This window comes from Chionomys nivalis, chromosome 13 (genome assembly GCF_950005125.1).
Source record: "Chionomys nivalis chromosome 13, mChiNiv1.1, whole genome shotgun sequence".
Lineage (NCBI taxonomy): Eukaryota > Metazoa > Chordata > Mammalia > Rodentia > Cricetidae > Chionomys > Chionomys nivalis.
In genome coordinates this window covers 36563123-36586913 of record NC_080098.1, presented here as the reverse complement: position 1 = coordinate 36586913, position 23791 = coordinate 36563123, and the positions used below count along the sequence as shown (strand labels likewise).

Here is a 23791-nt window from a genome sequence, read left to right as displayed (position 1 = left end):
ACATCACACATCTCTGAGAACAAGGAAATCACTCTTGGCAGCCAACACACTGACTCAAGGTCACAAGGCTAATAAGTGAACCACTAGCATCTGAACCCAAATCTGCAGTTTTCAAGACTTCCGGCACATAACTATGTAATGTTCCCAAGTCAGGAAAATCATTGGTGAGGACCTCAGAATTCCTTTGCCATGTGGCTATAGACGGTGGATGTAATCAGAGCCTAGAGCATTACTTCAACATTCTTTTATGTAACAGAGCAGGAAATCACAAGAAGAGTCAACTTATAGGTACTATATCCTCAAACTAGCAAAACAATAAATGAATATAAACCCTTCTGTGAGCTCTCCAGGCAGTGTTAGCTAATGCTACTTTGGTGAGCCAGAAACTGGGTCACACAGACCACTGAGCCTGTACAGGGGTCCCTGCTGAAAAGAAAGCCAGCCCCTCAAACGATGGGGAGAAGACTCAATGGGAAACTGTTAAAACAAAGAACAAGCTGCAAACTGGACAGAAAGTTAACGGTTCCTCTACCATCAACCAACAGAAAGAAGGGTTCATCCGCTGTCTGGACTAATTAAACACCTCACTAATTAGTGGGCATCTGGAAAAAAACAAAACAAAACAAAACATCACTGTGATGGGAAAAGCTGTGTTCACACAAAAAGACAAAACACTGCGAAGAGCTTGTAGGCAGATATCAACGCTTGGATCTTTAAAAGAATGTGCGTGTACTGCTCACTATGAGGAGCTATAAACACAGGTGGGGAGAATATAGGAATCCCCAGTGGTGTCTGCATGAATAATATTCAAGAGACCACAAATAAAAACACGATGAAAGACACTTTAAAATGTGATCAGAGGAAAAAAATCCTATCAACATTATTTTTTATCTTCATTCCTAAAAGTCAGGGAAAAAACAAAACAAAGTAAGCCCTAAGGGAGGAAGGAAATATAGCTATCCAAACACTTCCGTCCTTACTTCTCCAACTACAGACACCTTTTCAGGAATGGGACCAATAAGCATTTTTTTTTTTTTAAGAGAAAGCACTTAACTTTTTTAAAAGCTAATGGGGTGGGGGCGAATCCAAACAACCATATTTTCACGCTTCTAAAAAAATTTTTTTAAAAAAGCCCTTTCCACTTAAAAAGTATTGCTTCCCCCATTTCTTCCAACAATATACTCTGGTGGGGAAAGCGGTTGATGGGACTTAAGGTTGCTGCAAGACCCTTTGATCTGATGGGTGAGCGTTCCCCTTTGCTTCCAGCTAACTAATGAAGGAATGAAATTAGCTTTTATCCTGGGCACTTTCTTGAGCAAAATAACATGCTCTAATCAGCTGTCCTCACTAATCAGTCATCTGGCTAATGACCTTTTGCCTTAAACACTAAAATTCCTGAATGATGTGGGAAAGGGGAAACACAAACCAGTCTCCCTCTCTGGAGCTCAATGGATCATCTGGAATTGGAGCCAGGAAGGTTAAATGGCAACTATATCCTGGCAAGGCGATAAATCTGTAATCAGGAGCTTCCAGCTTTGCCACCTAAACATGACTTTCATTACTCTGGAGCCAAATTATATTCCTAAACCAGAAACAGGCCTGACGGAAACTCAGCCCGTATGTATTTACCGTAGTCTGCCTTTGCAAAGAACTCGCTTATACTTATGATCAGAGTCCTGTTCGATTTCTTTGATTCTGTTAGGACTAGAAAGGTAACTTCCGGTGTCTCAGGCAGGCTTGTAAAGAGAGTAGGGCTCACTGCAGACTTCCATAGTAACAAATTTAGCACTGAATTGTTAAAATTAGTTTGTTTTAACAAATCACTAACATAGGAATAGCAAAAACATGAAACATGAGAAAGAACTGCCATCAAAGGCTTTTAATACAGCTGCTTTAATAGTATCCCATTAACCCTGCACAGAGAGAGTATATCTGGTTCAAACCCTAGCAAATTTCTATGTGGATTTTTTTTTTTTTTTTTTTGGTTTTTTTTCGAGACAGGGTTTCTCTGTGGTTTTGGAGCCTGTCCTGGAACTAGCTCTTGTAGACCAGGCTGGTTTATGTTGATTCTTAATAAAACCATCTTCCTGAACCCCCATACACTGAAAATCCGAAAAGTACTTAGACTATAAGGAAATGTCACTCTCTGAGAAGAACGGATAAGAAACAGAAGTAGGAAAAATGTAAAATTAAACATTTTTATAAATGGAAGAGTCAGTAAGTCAAACAGCACATACATGCAGGCATACACACCACAACCACACCCACCACATACACACCCCATACACAGACCCCCCCACCCAGGTCTAATTGACCAGAAACACTTACGGTAGTGAGGCTCCATGTAACCATTCCGGGGGTCCATGGCAAACACAGTCCCGCGATAAGGGAGTGAGGGCTCTGCCAGATGTGGCAGGGATCCATGGATCTCCTTCTTGATCAATGAGGCCCTCTCATCACTGGACGTTGAGGGCTCCTCACTGATTTTGCTGAGACCCTGCACATTCTGAGGCTGCATCGTGATTGCGTTTCTTCTTTCTCGGTGATAGATCTGTCCAGGACTTTCATCCTCTATAGAGAGAAGGAAAATGAAAGACTTTAGAATCTACTTTAGCGAGCAATAAAAAAAAAAGTCATCAATATAGTTCTCCCTGCCTCTCTGTTGGAAAGAAGCCTCTTTGTCCTTCATGGCTACTTTGTAAACGACACACCTGTGGTAGGATATTTGCAGAGCAAAGTTGTCTATGAATGATGGCCCATGCCTGCCTAAGCAAACAAGACCTTCGGGATACTGAGAGGTCCAGCTACCCAGTGGATCTCTGGGTGGCTCAAGAAATGCTGGGCCTTCGTTTCTCGGAAGGTGAGCCATTGGAAAGCCATCCAAGAAACATTGAGGGTTTCATCTTTTCCAACGCAGATTTGTAACCCACCAAGAAATTTAACACGTCAGAAAGGAAACTGAAAGCCCCCTAGAGACAGGGGCAAAGGTGTCAATCAGGAAAAGAACAAAGCTTAAGACAGTCTTCATGAGTCTGTCCACAGGTCAAAGCTGGGAGCCAAGAAGAAAACTCAGTGAGACAGAAGGTCCAGGTGCAACATGGCTGTGTAGCTAAGGAGGAAAAGTTCAAGAACAATGCTCCCAGTCATGGTCTGATGTGACTCCAACGCCGAAAATCAGAAGGATGAAATCCCACACACAGTTCATCTCCAGATCCGGAACACTTGAGCTCCCACCGGCCTACTAGAACTTTCCATCTCTCCACCACCGTTCTCTGTGACTGGATGACCTTTGCTAGACCTCGTGCATAAACTTCAACCATCTTGCTCTCTGAACCCAGAGCAGGTAGATTCATCTGCCTGTTAGAATCACACCCAGTAAGCTTCACACCTCAATCATACATGCTGTTCTAGCAGAAAAAGCCACCAAGACACAGCTGTATGGGTACTACTGCTTAAACAACTAACTCAAAAACTTGCATAGTCTTTATCCTTAATAAAAAACAATTGAAACTCTAGGTATAAACAATTACATTACTGAACATCTCAGACAGACTGAACAAATCTAAATATGCAAACTTCTTTTCAAAGAAATCACAAGTAGGTGCAATTACCTTAGTGTCTCCAGTCCAGGAATACTCCTAATCTAACACGTGAGTGTGGCTCTTTGTTTACTTTGGAGGAAAGCGGAGCTGTGCATACTAAATATTACTACAAACTGAGATGCCAACACCAACTTTAGTGTTCCTGCCTATATGTGTGGAAAGCTTGAAAACAAACATTGAATTATTTTACCCCAAATGCTTTGCAAAACATGATGAGGTATGCTGGAGTCCTTACAGTGAATCTGCTGACCACTACAAAGCAACTGTGAAATATTATTTTAGTATTGTTTTGTGCAGATCCTTACATGAAACCTCAGAATTAAAGGGTAAAACACAGGTTTAATCTATCAAATAACAACTAAAGCCCACAAAAAAAAAATAATAAAATAATCCCAGATTTTCACATTGATCTTTGCAAAAGTAATTCAAATCATGCTGCTGGCAATTTTAAGACAAACTACCAAAAACAAGCAAGTAAGAGCCTTCGTTTTTCTTCTCCTGTTAATACACACAGGCATTGGTCTTCTCTGGAGATTCATTAGCAGTGAGATTTCAGGCTACAGAAAAGACTTTGGGGTTATGCAAAGGCTGATGGGCATCAAAAACACTGAAAATAACAGTTTCGTAAAAATTCCTACAACCTTCAAATAGAGCAAGTCATAGTTTCCACTCATTTGTTCTCTGTAAAAAAAAAAACTGTTTAAAATTTGGAGCAGTGAGGGGCACATTCTGTAAAATAAGGGGGGGAAAAAGAAAGAAAGAAAGAAACAAACAAACAAACAAACAAAAACCCTTCCACAGAGGTACTATGACACATAATTAGCATTCTCTGGGGAAAAAGTAAGTAAGCAAATTCTTGCGATCTGTCCCAGGTATAAATGGGGGTTCAAGTTTAACATAGGGGTTCCTCAACTTACTCTTCCCAAAAGAAATGAACTTTTTCCTGTTAAAACTGCATCCCTACAGTCAACTCTGGCTCTGTGGCGACGTGTGCATCTACAATGGGCAGGTAAAGACAACTTCACCAACAACAGGACAGTCAGCATGGCTGATCAGCTCCCCCTCACTGTCAGGCCCCTTCAGCCCACAGAGAGAAAGAAGGAAGGCAAAGAAAAATGGACTGCCTCTTAGCGTAGTGACTTTGCTAATGAGAAGTATCCCAACATGTGTGAGGAGGTTATACAAGCTCAAATAGTTAATACAGAAAAAAAAAAAATGAAGGCATTCTCTTCATAAAGCTAAATGCAGGCAAGAATGTTTTTAATATAGGAACTTTCATCATGGAACCTTAACTTTTATGACACAGTTGGCGCTGTGACCTTTTTACTCAACAACCCACTGGCCCCACCCCTATTCCAGAAGACACAAACTTCATGAATTTACTTCCCGTGTTGAGTTGCTTTTGATGAGCATTCAGATGAAAACTTGACAATACACACGCTCCCAAACACAAACAGCTAAGAGACTTGAGAGTATGATGTATACAAGGAGAGCACAACTCCCAAGCAACATTCCCGCCTGCTCTTATAAATTTAGCAACCACTTCTGCATGCCAAAAGACGAAAGCCGTCTCATCTCATTCAGCCGAGGCGAGCTGTTCAATAAAGTTTGAGAGTCAGTACAGACAAGCTACACTAGGCCAAATTATTGACAGAAACATGCTGTCCACCATGGCAACAAGCAGGAGCCAGCAGTAAAAATGTAAGCAAACAGCCCACGGCTCCAAGAGCATCTGCCAATGGACTTTAACAGCCAAACACAAGCAACTGTTTGAGCTTCCCTGCTGTAAAGCTCCAAGCAAGGGGGTCAAAGCGAAACATGCGATTCTCTCAAAACTTTCAGGGAAAAAAAAAACAAAACCCTATTTCAAACACTGCAGTGACAACCCCACTTTGTACCTCCTTCTTCCTGTCACCTGTGCTCAGGCAGACGAATCCACATGAATCCACGCCCAAAGACAGAGCTGCCCAAAGGACACAGTCTTAGAAACCGCCCCAGATTTTACAAAAGCCTCCACAAGCAACCAACATGGAGTCAGAACTTAATGACAGAAACTGAGAAAGAGCAAAAAACGACCTCGTTGCAAACACTATGTAGGGCAACTATCACGAAGGTCTGGAGAAAGCACCCCAGTTTTAGAAAAAGGACTCAGACACATCACAAACTCCTGGGACACAGGAGACAAGGTCTTTTTCACCTGGGATGTAAGACATGTTTCACGCAAGTCTTTCTATGCAAAAACAAAACTCCACTAAGCATCTGTAGGCAGGACACCTCCATTCATGACAAAATCGGCTGCTGAGGAGCCCAAAGAACACCTGCTTGCTCTTTTCTCCATTAACACCCATTTTGCTCTGCTGTTGAAAACCCATTTTAATGCCATTACTCCTCTCTTGCCCCCAAGCTATAAAAGCCACTGTCAGTGTGTGTGTGTGTGTGTGGAGGGGGGGGGGGATAAAACAAGCACATGATACTTACAACTCAGTCCCTGGGCTAGCTACTTTCTCTAAACTTCTTGGTGAGCTTCTCTAACTGAGCAGACCCTCTAGGAACATTCTCAGCATCTCTTGGCCTTTCTTGCCTCTCCCTCTTGCAGGCAGTGAGGCTCCCATTAGAGGAATTAAAAGTGGTTGGAGCCATGCTAAATTTAACAAGCTCATTAGTATTCTTTGCAAGTGCTTGGAAGTGAACTCTCCCTATTCAAGCCTCCCTCTCCAGCAGAAGGGTCAGGCGGGTAATCATTAAATCAAACTAATGTCACCCTATCACAATCAGCCCCAGAGAAGGAGGGTTTATTATTTCAGTTTATGCTAAATAAACGGTTTTACAAATGGTCCCCAAGCAAGGTCAACAGCAGCTTCAATTACAAGACAAACTTAACAAGAGTTGCTATAAACCAAGTACTCCATATTGACTTAGGGACAGTCTGGACTCCACATATTGCCACTGGCAGGATTGTACAGGAATGTGCATTACAAAACAAAGGAAGGGGTGAGCTTTTTTTTTCTTTGCCAGAATTTGCGACTGCACAGCGACTCCTCATTCACCTCTCTCCAACCAGCTAGCCGCTCAGCTCAATTCACCCCACACAAAGGCTGGAGCCCAGACCTCAATGGACCGAGTGAAACGTGTTCAAAACTAGGCTCTCTATTGTGACTGAATTTCTTAACATCTTTTCAAAAAGCGGAGAATGCCTTGAGGCTAAAGGAAGAAACAGGCTAATGGTGAATTGGGAATTCTGAGCAAATTTCAGAGCCCTTTCCTCCTAGCTTTTGAGGTTGAAAGCAAGCTCTTTCCTTTCAAGTTTCAAAGTCCTTTTTCCTCCCGCAGCGTCACAGAAGGATTTGAAAAGAAGGTAATTGTGCTCGCAGTCTCCCTGATCAGAGCTTACGTCCTATTTCTGGTATTTCGGAATACTTCTTGCAATAATAGTGCATATAGCTCAATCCCTTAACCGGCCTGCACTCCGCAATTGCTCATTAAATGAACAATTGTGGGTATAAAATGCCTTTTATGTTCAAGGTCTGGATATAAGATAAGCATTCTAGGATTCTAAATTTGGTTTACTAAGGAAACTCTCTATCATTAAATTATAAAACTGAAGTCAGAATATCAGGCTTTCCCAGAAAAAAAGGAGCACTCAGGTTGCAGTGAGCCAAAAAGATGGGCGGGTGGAGGGTGGAGAGAAGGCACCAAAATGTTAGGGGCAGAAAGGAAAAGACTGGGTACTCAGATTTCTGGCCAAATGGGATTTTCACCAGAAAAGAACACTGCCGTGTTCAGGGTCTGAGTCTCCGGTGCCCCCCACTTCTGATGCTGAATGATGGATTTATCTCTGAACATGAGCGTGAGTACCGGTGATCGCTGGCCAGCAAACACCTCTCCTCCTTAGGGGAAATAAATAATCCTCCATTGCCATTCCTCATGTCATCTCATCTGATCACTACAGACTCTCCATCCCATAGGAGGGGAGAGAAGGTATGAGACCCAGAGTCCAGATGGAAACCCCAGGTCCCAGGCAGTAAGCGATCAGGAATCCATCCTAGCCAGTCCTCACTGAGCCCACACAGCCCTGTTAACAAGGGAGCGACTCTTAGAAAAGATTTTGGGATGATACTTGGAGGTACACCTCAACCCCAGTATTTATGGAGGGAAAAACCCAATGTTTTCATGTGGTGAGTGGAATTCACAAAACTCAGACACTCTCCATTCCCATTTTGTCCCCATCGGTTCATTCCTGGGAACACTGAGAGGGAGCAACCGACAAATTTATGTCCAGGCACTGGGGTAGTGTGCCATACCTGCACATGCGCCATCCCCAACAGGGCTGAGGATACCCACAGGCCTCAAGGCAGCGTGGCTCCTCTGTTCCTGGGTAAGCAGGTGCAACCAGTGGCTTCTGTGTTACTCCAGGCACTGGGGGGTCCCGCCCTCCCATCCTTTACTCCTCCCTCCAGGCAACTGCCTCCCTGGATTTGAAAGGAGTGTTATTTCATTTTTCCTGACCATACATTTGTGGCATCAGCTCCTTTCTTTCATTATTTACATGTCAATGTTCTTTGAATAAACCTGGTAGAACCCAAGTCCTCGCCTCCCCTTCTCAGAATCCCCCATAGGACTTGGACCAAAGAGATAGCAGAAATGAAAAAGAGAAGAGACAGGGCATATTCAAAAGTAGAACAGGCTTAAGTCAGGCAGGGGGAGTACAGTTCCTGGAGTTTTAATGCCAGAATATTCCCTCTCCAGGCAATCTGCTGTCATGCCCTAGCCAGGGGCTCAGGAACGCCTGGAGCACTGCTTCCAAAGAGGCTGAGCAAACAATGCCTTCTCTAAGAACATTGCCAATACCCTTGAGGTCAGACATTGCCCTTGTGCTGCTACACATACATCTCCCATTGACAATGACGGATGACAGAGGGAGGGGCCCAGATGGATCAAGAGGGAGCCCTGGCTTTGTCTGCAACCTTTAAACCACGCTGGCAGGCCGGCAAACTGGAGAGGGTTACAGCGGCATTTGAAGCATTGGGGAAATTCAAGTGACAGCCTCCCCTCAAGCTGATAGGTAGCTCTCTCTTCCTCCTTTCATCAACCAGGAGGTCTCAGGGTGAAAGGAGAGAAAGAAGAAAGTGTCTTCCATCACAGGCACACAGCCCCATTGTTTGAACATTTCTAATGCTCTACGCTAACCAACACTGCCCTGGACCTTCACTGTAACTATCTGCTGTAAACACAGCACGTTTGTGCTCAACTCAAAGCTAAAGTCTTACCTCACTCCCCAACTGCTTAGTTTACAGAGCTCCAACTAACTTTGAAAGAGGCCCCAGGGATAACAAGAAGCAGACAGAAGAAGATGAGAAGTTAGGTAAGCGAAAACACGACCCTGGAATGACTGGCACCTCCACTGCAGCAGAGAGCTCTGATCGTGGGTTCAGGACAGGCAGCTGTCTATCTTTTCCGAAGATAACAGCCAGGATGAGCAGATAGCATTATGAACTTGACTGAGGTCTCAAGCACACCCTGCGTCCTTCAGAGTATCCACTGCTCACACCTCTGAACTTTCCAGACTAAGAGTTTAGAATGACAACCCTGCCCTTGGGAGGAAGCTGTTGAAAGCTGATTGCGAGAGCACTGTGATCCAGCTGAACTTGTAGCCCATGCTGCTAACAAACTTTCAAAGTCCTGGAAAGAAAGTACAGGTCAAGTCTCACGAGGACCTGGGAAGGGAAAATATGTTCAAAAGTGTGCCCGTGAGGGCCCCTGGCTCCCATCAAAAGGGAGATGAGTTTCCTTATTCTCAAGGAAGACCCTTCCTTGAAAAACACCACGAAGCTTCTAGAAAACTGCTCTCAGCTGCCCTCTGCTTACACTGTGAGTTCTGAGTGGCATCAAAAGCAGGACCATAAACTCCTGGGGGAATCAAAATCGTCCCTCCTGCTTAACAGTGTGTTTGCACCTATCAGCAATGGCTCGCAGAGTGTGCAAAGTTTTCACTGAGTTGGTTTTAGTCTTCTATAAGCAAAGAAATGCAGTTTCTTCCTTCCTTTGCAAATAAAGTTGAGCATAAAGATCCCATGATGAGATCCAAAGGCAACAACATAGCAGAACAGCAAGGAGCTTGTTGGCAGGCTGGGGACCTAGTCTGCTGCTGCCTATGGCACCTGGGCTGGGCAGGGGTTTTCCTTCCAGGCAGGGAGTAAGCCCATGTATTTAGCAGCTCTGACAGCAAAGTCCCATTTCTGAACCATCTGACCACTTTTTAAAATTGTAGCAAGGAACACACGCTTAACTAATTTTATTTGGGCTGTTGGGTTTGTTTATAAAAAGGTCTCACTAAGACAGGCTTTATTTTAAATTCAGAGATGGCCCTTAAGTTTATCATCTAGTCTACTGATGGCTAAAATGTAAAATCCAACTGACACATTCTGTAATTTTGGGGGTTTTTTGTTGTTGTTGTTTTTTTTTTTTTTTTTGACAGGGTTTCTCTGCAGTTTTGGAGCCTGTCCTGGCACTGGCACTAGCTCTTGTAGACCAGGCTGGCCTCAAACTCACAGAGATCTGCCTGGCTCTGCCTCCCAAGTGCTGGGATTAAAGGCGTGAGCCACCACTGTCTGGCTGTAAATATTTATTTTTAACATTACAGCTATTTAATATATTGGTTTTTATAAATTCTAGATGTTTTGTTTTAAGATTTTATCTTTAAGCACATAAATTTCTGCACATGAGTGCCAGTGCTTGAGGAAGCCAAAGAAATTAGATCCCCGTAGCTGGAGTTACAGACAATTGTGTCTGATGACGGTGATGGCAACTGAACTCAAATGCCCTGGAACAGCGGTTTTCAACCTTTCGGGTTCCTTATTAAATATTTACATTAGAAATCATAACTAGCAAAATTACAGTTATGAAGTAGCAATGAAATAATAATATTGATGGGGATCACCACAACATGAGGGACTGTATTCAAGGGTCATAGCATTAAGAAGGTTGAGAATCAGTGCTCTAGAAGACAAGAAAGCAGTCTTAACTGCACCAGTTCTCTAGCCCCTAGCGTATTTTCTTTGAGACATACTTTGTCAGTTGCCAACATACTACCTTCTGGTATTGCATCTGAGCCTTTTTTTAAACATAATTATAAAGCCAACCAGACTTCCTGTAAGTAATACTTAGTATAGCCAAAAGCTAAGGAAATGATCAGTTCACTTACATGGAAGTACTTCACCCCCCCGCCCCTTTCCCAGTGTTTGAAGCTCTGCTGAGTTGATTTTCGTTTGTTCTCTATATAATTCTTTTCCATGACACTTCTGTTAAGACAACTATAGACTAATGGCACTTTCAGGGAAAAGCCAAATCAGACAGTTTTTTCAGTGTCCCAATCACTGAGCGCTGACTTTCATTACGGTCATGCCATCTGATTGAACAATGACATTTTCCAGTTTACAAGTATAAAGATCCTGAGTTTAAACGTTATATACAACAAGTTGGTTTTTAAAAATAATGTCTCTAGGACTGGAGAGATGGCTTAGCAGTTAAGAGCACTGGCTGATCTTCCAGAGGTCCTGAGTTCAATTCCCAGCAACCACATGGTGGCTCACACGTATCCAAAATGGAATCGGATGCCCTCTTCTGATACCCTCTTTGGTCATCCAGGCATACATGCAAATAGAGCATTCATGCACATAGATAAATAAATATTTAAACACAAAACAAAAATGCCTGCTGCTTCTGTCATTCTGACAACCTGCCATATATACATCTCCAGGAAAAATTCCAACTCGGCCGCCTGAAGATGTACTCTTGGGTGACCTAATCCGAGGGATACATGGCCACGAAGTGTTCACACTGACAGCAGAAAGGTCCTCAAAACATGCCAACTAACTACTGCAACATTCTCTGCAGGCAGCCATGCATCTGGCGCTAGCTTGTGTTCTATTTGTCAAAGTATGTCTTCAGCACGCCAACACTGAGTGAGCTAACATTCACAGCAGTTCAAGAACCTACGACCTTATATAAAGAAGGCCTTTGTGTAACATCTGGGGTGCTTATATGGCTTTTTTTTTTTTGTCTGTAGATTGTGTAATGAAACAGCATGAGCATATGGCGGTATTATATTTTTAATAAATTTTTACACATGCTGCTACACAAAACAGGCCCTGCTGAAAAGTGAATTTGAACATTAAAATAATACCATTATTTTACCCAAGCTGGAGGCCACCAAAGTGCCCTAAGGGACAGCGAAGAGGACTTACCTATGCTGAGTCAGCTTCTGGACAAAGGCAGTACAGATCCCTAGGATAACGCCCTCCTCTAGCTAAGGCTCCTTGTGACCTCGGCTATGGGATGTACACCTCAGAGGCAAATGCACACACGATTTGTCAATTATTTGGGATTTTTCTACATTTAACTTTACTTTTTAATCAGCATACAGATTAACGGGTTTCTTTGTGGCATTTTCACGCACCTTAGTTTCGGTTGACCCCCCTCACGCTCTGCCCCTCCCTGCTGGCAGTCTTCCGTCCCCAGTATCCCCTCTTCCACCTGCATGTCACATATGTTCTATTACCCTCCTCATCCCCTCCTCAAAGCGTCTTTCTTCCACTATCCTGGGCTCCTTTTCTGGGCTCTACACACAATTCTACATATCTACACTTATAGTAAAAGTGCATTCTGGGATCCTCGAAAAGACACGCAGTATTGTTTTTCTAAGTCTGGGTTAGCTCACTTAATACACGTTTTTTTCCAGGCCCCTCCATTTTCTCACAAATTTCGTTTTTCTTTAAGGCTGGATGAAACGCCACTGTGTGTAGGTACCACATTAAGTGATGCAGTCATCACTTAAGAACATCTGGGCTGACTCCATTTCCTGCCTAGTGTGACAGAGAGCAACGAACATGGATGTGAAAGTATCCTGAAAGCTAGATCCTAGTTTAGCACAGACTTCAGGTAGCAGCAAAGAACTGTGAATAAGAGAAGAAAAGCACCAGAGGCCTAACCCCTCTCTACACACACTTGAGTCACGGGGACAAAGGATGCGCCAACCACCACCCCCAGCAGCCTGCGCCCCCAGGAAAAGTTCAGCTGGGCAGGACAGACAAGGAGCAGAGGCAGCGCCAGGCTCATCCCCCTGCAACTGAGGCTGGGCAGCAGGACACAAGTTCGGATTTCTTTCTTAATTTTATCCCAGAGATCCATAAACGTCCAGAAGAAACATAAGTAAGGAGATTTTAAAAGAAAAATAAATAAATAAAAAACAGCAAGAGCAATTGGGGAAACAAAGAGAAGATTAAATTCATCTGCTTCTCTAAAACACAAACAAATCCATTTCACACGTTCTTCCTATCCATCTTTCTCAGAAGCCTGCCAACTAAAATCTATTAACCACGCACCAGTTAACGACAGCAAATATTTACTTAAAGGAGGCAGGAGGCGCCTCCCCTGTCCTCTCACCTCGCTCCTGGGGTAGTTTCACAGGAGGGCACTGTCAGAGTCCTCATCACCAGAGGAGAAAGGCAGCGTCAGAAAGGCAATGCTGCTTACCCAGAGCACACGCAAGTGCAAGCCAGAACCCGGCGCCTGGGCAGAACCCAGCGCCGGGAAGTCAACTCCTGAAGCTCCTCACAGGGTGAGTCACAGGAAGAAAAGGAGTTAAAACCGTGTGTGCTGTCCTATGACACTAAGGGCAGTGTTTTCCTGGAGCTCCAGCAGCATAAGAGAGGCACTGACTACAAGGAACTTCCGCAGGTAAACTCGAAAACACCGGTGGCATCAATGGGGATCACAATGCCAGTCACACAGACACAAGAGGGGCATAGCTGTGTGAGAAAACCCAGCTAGCAAGAATCCACTCACACAGCAGGCCACCGTGCTTCTAAACTGTATTTAGAGTACAGAAGGACAGGAGGAAGAGAGTAACTATTGGTATTCTAAACTTCTAATTAAGAAAAAAAAATTAAGGCTGTGTGCAGACATAACCAGAAAATATTTTTATGGATTATTTCTTTATGTTTCTACATTTCCCAGGCATTTTAGGATAGAGAAAGGCATATCTTCTTTAATTTTATTTTCAAATCTATGTATCTCAAAAGGATTTCAAATTAAGTATTCACAAATTGAAAAATTATGTCCCGAAGTCTTTATTCCACCTCTTAAATTTCTTGGACATAGTGAGTATATATAGCCAGCTACTTTTACACATATTAATAACAGCTGTCACTGGTAGAAGGTTTTATGTATATTTCAATGGGTTCGCCTATTTAAAGTTGCATGACCACTTCAATTATTTCAGATCTATATACAAATATAACCCAAACAAATACCAAGTGTGTATACTGTTCCACCTCCTGGCAAATAATTAATTCAGCTTTTACCAGGCGCCCCCTGCAACAAAGAAAAAGTAAGAGCACCGGTAGCACTACATCACTAAACTGGTAACATTAAGTTTGCTGAGCACTTGCCAAGGTCCAGAAGAGCACAAACCCGAGAGAACTGAAGCACCACCACCCTTGACCACCCCTGTGAGGCCTAAACAAGGCTAATCAATCTGCTCAAGGCTGCCGGCTGTGGAGGAACGTATTCCCTACAGTCTGCTGGAAACTTGGTTCTCAATGTGGCAATGCTGAGTTACAAAGCATGGACGTGACTGCGTCATGATGACGCTTGTGAGAGCAGCTTGGTCATAAAACAGAAGCAAAAAGGAACTTCTTCTACCTAGCTTGCTCTGCCTCACTATGGGAAGCCTTCCACCACATTAGGACAAAAGAAGTCCCTCCAGAGACCAAGCAGATGCCAGAACCATGCACTCTTCAGTTGAGCGGTCTCTAGAAGCATGATTGAAACAACCCTTTTTTTTTGGTTTTTTGAGACAGGGTTTCTCTGTGGTTTTGGAGCCTGTCCTGGAACTAGCTCTGTAGACCAGGCTGGTCTCGAACTCACAGAGATCCGCCTGCCTCTGCCTCCCAAGTGCTGGGATTAAAGGCGTGCGCCACCACCGCCCGGCTTGAAACAACCCTTTAGGTTTGATGAATTACCTAGTGTTGAGGAACCTGTTGGGGCAATAGAAAACACACTAGAACAATGTCCTTCAGGGAAGCAACCAGCTAAGCTGAACTTTCTCCTGTACTGCAAATTACAATTATATTCTAGAGCACCCGAGTGTCTTCTACAGAATCTTTAACAATTCAGAGCTATAGCAGCCTCGAGGGTGTGTGAGGAGACTCTGGATTCCAATCCAACCTCTGCCACTTGACAGCTGTGGCAGGGTTTTCTCCCCATTATTCTCTCTTGTCCCCTCCCTCTCCTCTAACGCAGTTTCCCTTCTACTGTCGTGTCCTGTGGGCATATTCCACGAAGAGAGAAAATACATGATTTTTGTTTTCTTCGTCTGGCTTATTTTGCTTACATGATCATCTCAAGTTTCAATGGTATTTCTATGATGTCTGTCTTTTTCATAGATGAATGAAACTACATTGTAGATATACACATATTTATTGGAAGCTGATTTCACATCTTGGCTGTTATGAAAAGTACTCTGATGCACATGGATGTGGAAGGATCTCTACAGTGCGGATGTTATAGTATCTCTATTGACTTAGGTTCCTGAGTATATTCCTGGAGTGTTACAGCTGGATCACGTGATGGCTTTTTTTTTTTTTAAGGAACTTCCATACTCACTACACAGTGTCCCTTCCACTAGCACCTGTTGTTCATTTTTTCAGTGTATACGGGTATTTCGCTTACATGTGTGTGTATGCACCACTTGTGTACCTGGTGACCATGGAGGCCAGAAGAAGTTGTCATATCCCCTGTATCTGAAGGTACAGAAGTTTAAAAGGTATCGTATGGATGCTGGAAATCAAATCCCAGTCCTCCAGAAGCACAGCTAGTAATCTTAAGCACTGAGCCATCTTTACAATGATGTCTGTTTTCTTAAAGCAGGCATCCATACTGGGCTGAGACAGAATCTCAGTATGGTTTGGATTTGGATTTGCCCCATCTTCCCCAGCTTCTGTAACTCTGTAATTAACACACCCATTGCCTGACACCTCCGAGGCTGGATTATTTTCTTGTCCCTATAACTCATCATAACTTTTCCTAATGCCCTTCCATATCACAACCCGTTAACTTTCTAGAGTGCTTCTGGGTCCTGAATAGCTATTTCAAAAAGCAGTGTTTTAACACTGTCTTCCGGAAGATTGTATTCCAGCGTTAGATGCAAGAAGCCTGACTATTTGGTTTGTGCTTAACTTAACAATAGTTCCACCAGTAAAAGCCATGTGTGTTTTATTGAAAGGGCAAACACCAGAAGTTAAAGCAGTAAATGGTTTATAGAGAAAGGGCAAAGACTTGCACTTAGATGCAGCTTTGCCTGGATTATATGCCAACAAATGAAAGTCTTCCTCAAAATAAACCTCCAGGCCCCAGGAATGTGTATCAGATCAGTAGAGCGCAAGACATCTATCCCCCCAACTAAAATTATCAAATTTATTATCAAGTCATAGCAAAGTTAAGAAAGTTTTCTCTTTTATCAGTCAAATACAAATCCAGGTGACTTCTAAAGGTGTACTTCTGGAAACTGTAACTGCTTCTTAAAAGCTATGCTTCCGCACATGCAATATTAAAACTAATAAGCATCTTTTCCACTTCTTTTAATAATGGCATATGCAATAAAAGTATGCAGTGCTTCATTTAGCCAAGGGGCCTGGAGTTTAAAAGGAGTAAAATAAATAAATAATAAACATACATGGGCCACTTACCAAAAATAAAAGCGTTTCATTCAACCTTTTACAGGAGGCACATGCAGCATTTTGAAAGCAAAATTCTCGTAACACAAACCTCTACTTAAAAACATCACTGCCAAGGGCTGGAGCCACAACAGGATGTGACTTCTTTTCCAATTTATTTTTAAGTGTTTGGGTATTGATGACATCAAGTTCCATGAAGCATAATAAGGCAGCGTGGCACAGTAAAAGGGTTAGAAAAACCAGCTCCAAGACTTGCCTCCAGTACTTCTTCAGTGACCCAATTACCTTAAAATACTGCAGATTGCCAGTTGTCTCCTCTAAAAGGGCAAATGATAAAACCTGCCGTCTTAATTCATAAGGTTTTCTGAAAGTTAAATATACCAGCAAACAGAACAAGCCTCCTCTCTGGACTAAAGGTACCACAGCAGTCAAGTCAGCATGGAAGCCTGTTGGTCAGAGATAGGAGACTCAAGTTCCAGTTCAAAGGTTGACCTTCAGACAGGTCACAGAACAGGGCTAAGCTACTGTCTGCCATTCCACAAAATGACCAATCATTCATCTACTCTACCCAAGTTCTCTTGGGTTCTCTTAAGTGCTCACCAAACAACCAGGAGAGAAGAGCTCTGGCCTCATGACCAGTAGATGACCCAGCCTAAGAACCCATTATTCTAGCTGGTTCCTGGAGTGGCTAACTTTGGTTGTCAACACGACAAAATCTAGACACAATTGAAGCCCAAGAAGCTGGCAATGCATGTTTGAAAAGGTCGAACTGACTGGGAAGTCTTCAGTCTTCAATGGCTTTGAGATGAGAAGACCCACCTTAAATCTGGGCCACTTTCTGGGGTGGGCAGCCCACATGAGAGGGCATGAAAGAAGCAACTTTTGCTTTTTGTCTGCTTGTCCTCACTATCCCAAGCAAGGTCATCTGCCCTAATCCTGAGGCATTCCGTCCTTGGTGCTAGAACCTACATCTTCAGGATCCCAACACATACTGAAGACCAGTAGCTCGCTAGGATGGCCCTGGGACTCCAGCACCGGATTGGGACTGCTGAGACACCCAGTCTCACAGACTGAGCAAGTGCTGTTTTCTTGGCCTGCCCATCATGAGACAGTCACTGCTGGACTACTCAAGTAACAGTCTACAAGCCACGAGAGTTAATCCCATATTCATTCTGTCAATCAGTTCTATTCTTTCAGGGCCATCTAACACTTCCCCTCTCTCATCTACTTCCCTTACATAGTATTGGTCATGTTCAAAAATCCACATTTATTATATCTATGCCTAGTTTACTAACTTCCTGTTGGAAAATGTCAAACTCTTCTCCACTTGGTTCTCGACAATGACCTGAGACAACAAATCTTACTAAAAATGACTAGAAAGTTCTAAGGACGGTCGTTGACAAGCAGAACCACAGCCTGCTTTTGTGAAGCTTGTAAGCGAAGAGTGCCTTGTACAGTTTTAGTCAATAAAAAGCAATCAAAAACATTTGTGACATAAATAAGAGAAATTAGAATTCCAAAGTCCAGTGTTCCCAAAGTTTTGCTGGAGCATCTCCAGAGTCTTCTTCATTTCATACTGTCAAGGGCTGATCCTGTACTATAAGCAGCAGCAGGACTCGGTAGTGAGAACAAGCAGCATGGAAACAGAATGGCTGCTACCCGGAAGTTCTCTTGTGGACAGAAAGAAGGCTAGAAAGGCAACTGTCAGAAGGGCAGAAAGAGAAGACTGCTCTGCTCAGGTACCAAGTGTAAATGTGGATCATAGAGCAGACACTGACAAGACTTGATGTGGGAAAATTTCAAGTTCAAATTCTGCATGAATTGGCCAGCCTCCCCCTAGTTCTTCCCCTACTCCAGAGTCAAGGGCCCTGAACAGCATTAGCAAGGGAGACTGCAGCACTGCACCTTTGGTTTAAGTTGAGAACATCTGTGTTTTCTTTCACTTTTCTTTAATCCTTAATTCACATCTTGTTGACACAAATGGAAACTTGCATTTCTTGGCAGAAAGGCTTTAAGTTCAGGGGAATAATAATAGATAATTTCACACAGTGCTGCTGCCAAGCCATTCAAATGAAAATTCTTCCATCTGAATCTCCACGTCTGGTCCAGTTCTACCCGAGTTCTCAAGAAGAGCTGGCAAAAACAGCAACTAAAACACATAATCCACATGATTTTATTGTTCCTGACAATTCTGTTAATTCTATTGTGTCCCTCTGGTCTGCTCTGGGATGTGAAGGGCAGTCCAGACAGCAAATGTCACATCCCCCCACACACACACAAACTGACAGCATCTACCTCTGGGTCAGTTCGGCAGAAAGTTGGCAGCTATCACAACCGAGTCCCGACATGGTCTGAGGGAAGCTGCCTTCCCAGGCTCTCCTTTTGATTTCCTCCCTGGTAATTTCCTGGAAGGAGGCCTCTAGGGCAAGGGCCTCTTGCAGCTGCAATATAATCCTCACAACTACACACCACAGAGCTGGGTTTTCTCGTCAACTAAGAACTATATTTTCAACTTACAGACTTTCCACCCAAACTCAGTTCCGCCATGGTGATCTCCTGAAAGGAGTCAGGCCAGTTTTCCCCATCAGGCGTCTCACAAATGACTCAAAATAGGATCAAGACTATCTCTTGCCTCACTGTGAGTCTCTCCTTGACACTGGCTTAACTTCGGCTAAGGGATTGTCTACCATGTTCCAAGGACTGTTCTTTGCCTGATCTAATGGCGTCCTTGTGTGCTACTACCTCCATCTCCCCTCGCTCTGTTTAGTCATTTGTGCTTTGCCCGTCCTTTACTATCACGTAACCTTGAATGGCTTTAGTACGTACATTCCAGGATTTTTGCAAATTCCTTTTACCTCCTCAATAATCCTAAAATGGATGAACTGAAAGGTGGGAGCAAAGGAACAAAGTGTGCATAAAATGTAAGTTACGATTTGACCGACAGCAGCAGGAGAATAGCACTAGAGGTGCCCCTGCCCTATACAGGTGAGCGTTAAAACTTAGCCAGACCTGTGCTTAGTCCATCTGACAATCTAAAGAAAAAGTTTTGTTTTATAAATGAAATATATCTTTCTAGGAGCAGCACTGTCATGGTTGCATCGAAAGGATGACAGAGCAGACTTTTAAATCACTCTGACAACTATTTCCAAGCCTGCTGAAACTTCATGGCTTTATAGTGACTTCCTGTAGAGAAAAGGCACCTGACTGGCAACTGTCTTCCTAGCCAGTGAGAGCCGACTGCTCCTAGCTGAAGATTCTAAGAGCTACAATGATCTGTCGGGATTTTCAGGGCTGTAAGAATTATTACTTCATCACTTTCTTAAATGTCTTCGTCAAAAATACCTATCCCTGAAACCCAAATACAAAACCATTTTCCCCTAACACTTAAGAAAATAGGAAAAAAATGGATTAACTTGATTTAACTGCTGAGGTCAATCACAGTCCAATACTCGTGTCTTTGGGGGTCTCTCTCTACCTGGAGTGTGCCTCAGTCTTGTCTCATTGAGTTGCTAGCCTTGAACTCCCCTAACTTAAAAAAAAAAAAAAAAAAGGAACTTAAAAGGCTCCTTGCACATGAATCCATTGATCTGAAAACTGGTACATTAATATTCTGGAGGCCTCATCTAAAATATGGACCCTCCTTTTGCAAAGATGGCTCAAACCACAGAGGAAAACCCAACATCCTGTAGCACAGATGCTTCAAGAATCCAGACATCAACTATTTTCTATCCTAATTTGGAGTACAAAAGCAAATTCTTCGTGGACTTCTTGAGACTGAAGTGACAGTAAACTGGAAGGCAACATCCTTCACAGCCTGCTTCAAAGTCACTTCACGAACACCCCCGGAAACCCAAGTGTCTACAAGGCCAACTCTAAATGGCTGCACCAGCGTCGGAACTCTGAGAGAAGAGCCCTCCCGCCCCTCCTCTGAGCCCGCTCAAACACGATGGACGGCTGAACCCAGCACTATTCAGTCCTCAGGAGCTGCTGGCCTGCAAAGATCCACCATCAGAGCACAAGCTCCGTGGGGACTGGGGACAGAACCTGTTAGCTTTGGTGTCCTTTACACGCACGCCTGGGAGTACATGCCAATTCAAAGATGAAGAAACGAATGCCCAGAGAAGATGGAGTAAGAGTCGCAGTTCCATGTGACTACTTCTCTGGAGGCAGTAAGAGCAGCAACAGGCATCCCTATATTAGGATCAGGCTTCAAGATAAAGATGCTGGAATGTTCTTGTGGAGCCCAACAACAGGGGCTGATGCCCAAAGTGAAAGCATCTAACTCCAAACAGGAGGGAAAGCAAACTGAGCCAGGAAGGACAGAAGGAAGTCCCCTGGGCTAGCATTTTGCCAGGGTTGGTTTCTGTTTTATAGTCTTCGGGATGGAACCAGGGCCTTGTGCTATGGCACTACGCTACAGCTCTGATTTCTGACTTTTTATGTCCCTGTTTAATGGATTCCAGACTATCGTTCAAGAACGCTCCAATGCTATTCACCAACTTAAGACTAATGGGATTTATTGGCAGATATGTTAAAGTATATCAAAGCAATGGGGATGGAGTGAAGAACAGGAAAAGATCAAGAAAAATGGATGGACAAGGGTTACTATACTGCAAACCTCTTTTCTCCCAGCGTCAATGTTTTATCTGCTCAGTACACATGGGAGTTGACGTGGAAATTAACATCCAGCCTATGCACATGAAAGCGGCACACAGGGATTCATAGCTTGAACTGGAGATATACAAGCAGACGCTGGCTCCTTTCCTCATCAGATGCTCAGCTAGGACACAATGTGGGGTGTGCTGACTATCTTTATAACAGGTGCAGCCAGACCTGAAGGCTGCAAAAAGACTCTGGCTTTCTCACTTACAAACACTAAGAGAAACAGGGATACACAGAGTGAAATACATGTAGCCTTCCACAGCCATCCCTTTAAAGGGCAATTTTATGTGGGACATGGAGACCGTGATTTTGGATGGCTCTGTTAACTATTAGTCATTTTTTAACCTTAACTCTGATGAGGGCTGCACAGACCATAGGCTGAGGCAGAACTTTAAAACTTCCATCAGCTCAAGGACCTAGAGTGAGGGAAGCGCTAGGATGAGGCATGGACCTGGCGAAAGGCAGCTATAAAAAATTAATGCCTTTTATAATCTACCAAAGGACCACACAGCAGCACTGTCCAGAGTTGGTGCCAATGCCAAACTCCTCTCATGTGTGCACATTACCTAAACTTAACCTCGTTCACCAAAGATGTGCTTCTCATTAAACTAGTAACCTACAAAGGCAGTTTATGAGGCCAGAAAGTCAATCAAGCCCTTCCTCCTAAGACAGTCTCAGTGTACTAGGGGTCAGTAGGAAGAGCTAATAAGAAAGAAGACGGCAGGATGTGAACAGCAGGTCTTCACTATGATGCAGCCCCGCCTGAATGCAGCACCTTTTTAGGAGAACGTTACTCTCATTCACAATAAAATAAAGTGGAGAGAGAAAACAAAATGCCTTTCATTGCAAGTCCCTATTATTCTTTACTCAAAAAATTAGACGAAGAAGACAAAGAAACACACGACCAGAGATATCATAGACTAGGACATCTGCAACAGCACCCTTTGTACCAAAAAAGAAAGAAACTGAAGCCTATAACTAACTACCCACCAACAGTAGAATAGATTTACAGTTTGTGGCAGGGTCTCAAAAAGGAACACTATGCAGCAAAAGAGCGAGCACCTGCCAGAGTTTAAGAGCAATGTCAAAAGGAAGAAACAAGAAACAAAACAACAGCACATTTATAATGAACAGGAACCTATGTTATTACAAGTTGGGAAGTAAGAGGGCTTCCAGGAACAAGTAGCAGGCGCCTATTTAACTTCATTGAGCTTCACAAGCCTGCTTCATGCCTAACAAGCCATTTAAGCAAGGGATTAGTTAATACAATACAGCTCCACAGGCACATGTTCATCAATCAAAGATCTAACTCTTACCTTCTCCAGGGTCACCTTCCTTAAACATGAAATTCATGGTTGTATACATATGTGATCCTGGACAAGAAACCCAAGGTTTCCTGTTTCTGCTAGGCTGAGCTGTACACTCAACTCTAAATTGCTCTGGCTGGCCTTGAACTTTCTCTATAGTTCAGGCTAACTTCAAACTTATGATCCTCCTGTCTCAGATAAACAAGCAGTTAAGATTATAGACTTCTGCCACCAGGCCACTTTACGGCTCTGTGTTTTATAGAGCTCAATACAGGTATGTATGTACCAAAATGTCATTCCATAGCAAAACCCCCCAAGGCTGTGGGGCATGCACAGCCAATTAAATAAAAAACAAAAGTAAACGTGAAATAAAAGAAAACAGTTTTACATCGTATTATAAAGAGTATAACTGAAACGACATTACTTTTTTTTTTTTGCATTAATGCCAAACCAGTAAGGTTAAGGTTGATTTACAGAGCAGTGATGCTTGAGGACCTCTCAGACACACATAGATACCCCAGTCCTCCCTGGCAGACACCTACCCAGATGAATAACTACTTTCCGTCCAAAAACTTAGCAACATCAACTTTCACTGAAACAAAGCTTATAATACAATCAGATTCCTAACAAACAGCAGGGGACTAATAACATCAATGGAACAGAGAAGGGACTGGGGTGCAGTTCGGTTGGTAGAGAGCTTGCCTACAATATATGAAGCCCTGGGCTCGGTCCTCAGCACCACATAAAGCAAGAAAGTAGACCATCTGAAATTCCAGCACTCAGAAGGTAAAGCAGAAGGATCAGAAGTTCAAGGCCATCTGCACCTACACAGCTAGGTGCAATAAGGAGGGGAAGTCTGTCTCTGCCTCTGAAAGCCAATTATGCAACATTTTCTAGCACTAAAAAATACTTCAATTTAGAAATAAATGTGTTTTTTTTTTCAGTGCTGTCTCAAGATTAAATATAACAGTTCTTACAGAGAACCTACTGACTTTTACAGAAAGCAGTGGGCCATTTGAAAGAATTGTGGTATGCAAGAGAAGCCAACATGGCTGCAGGCAGTAACCAACGGCCACAATCTAGCATTTGCTTGACTATATACTTAATCCCCTGTGGCAGATGGGAAGAAGGAATGAGAAACTTGGTGAGCTAACACTCAGTTCAACCCAATCCCCCAGACAAAACATAACCTAGGAAAATTCAGCTGTGGCTTCTCCCTGCAGCAAGAACCCAAATGATTTAGTGCCCGGTTGGGCATTCACCACTCTCTGTGCACTTAGAGGATGCTAACAGCTATGCAGTGTCTTCCACAAGCACAGAGCAATGGACCTATGGCCCCAGCTCCAGAGCAGCTTCTCGCCTTAGCTTCTGACAATCGTCAGACTCAATAGTCTCATGGACTGTGACATTTCCAAGGTTGTCCAGAAGTCTAAATGGCATGTTACTGCACAGTCCCTTTACCACAGAAGAGAACTGTTACAGTTGT

General features: G+C 43.3%; 1 protein-coding gene across 1 annotated transcript in view; it reads right to left on the bottom strand.

The window, feature by feature from the left end:
• Positions 1–23791, bottom strand: part of Gli3 (GLI family zinc finger 3) — a 265892-nt gene that overhangs the window by 183080 nt on the left and 59021 nt on the right. The window contains exon 3 of the mRNA XM_057787815.1: positions 2329–2571. Within this exon, the coding sequence (XP_057643798.1) occupies positions 2329–2571 (243 nt within the window). The remainder of the gene's footprint in view (positions 1–2328; positions 2572–23791) is intronic.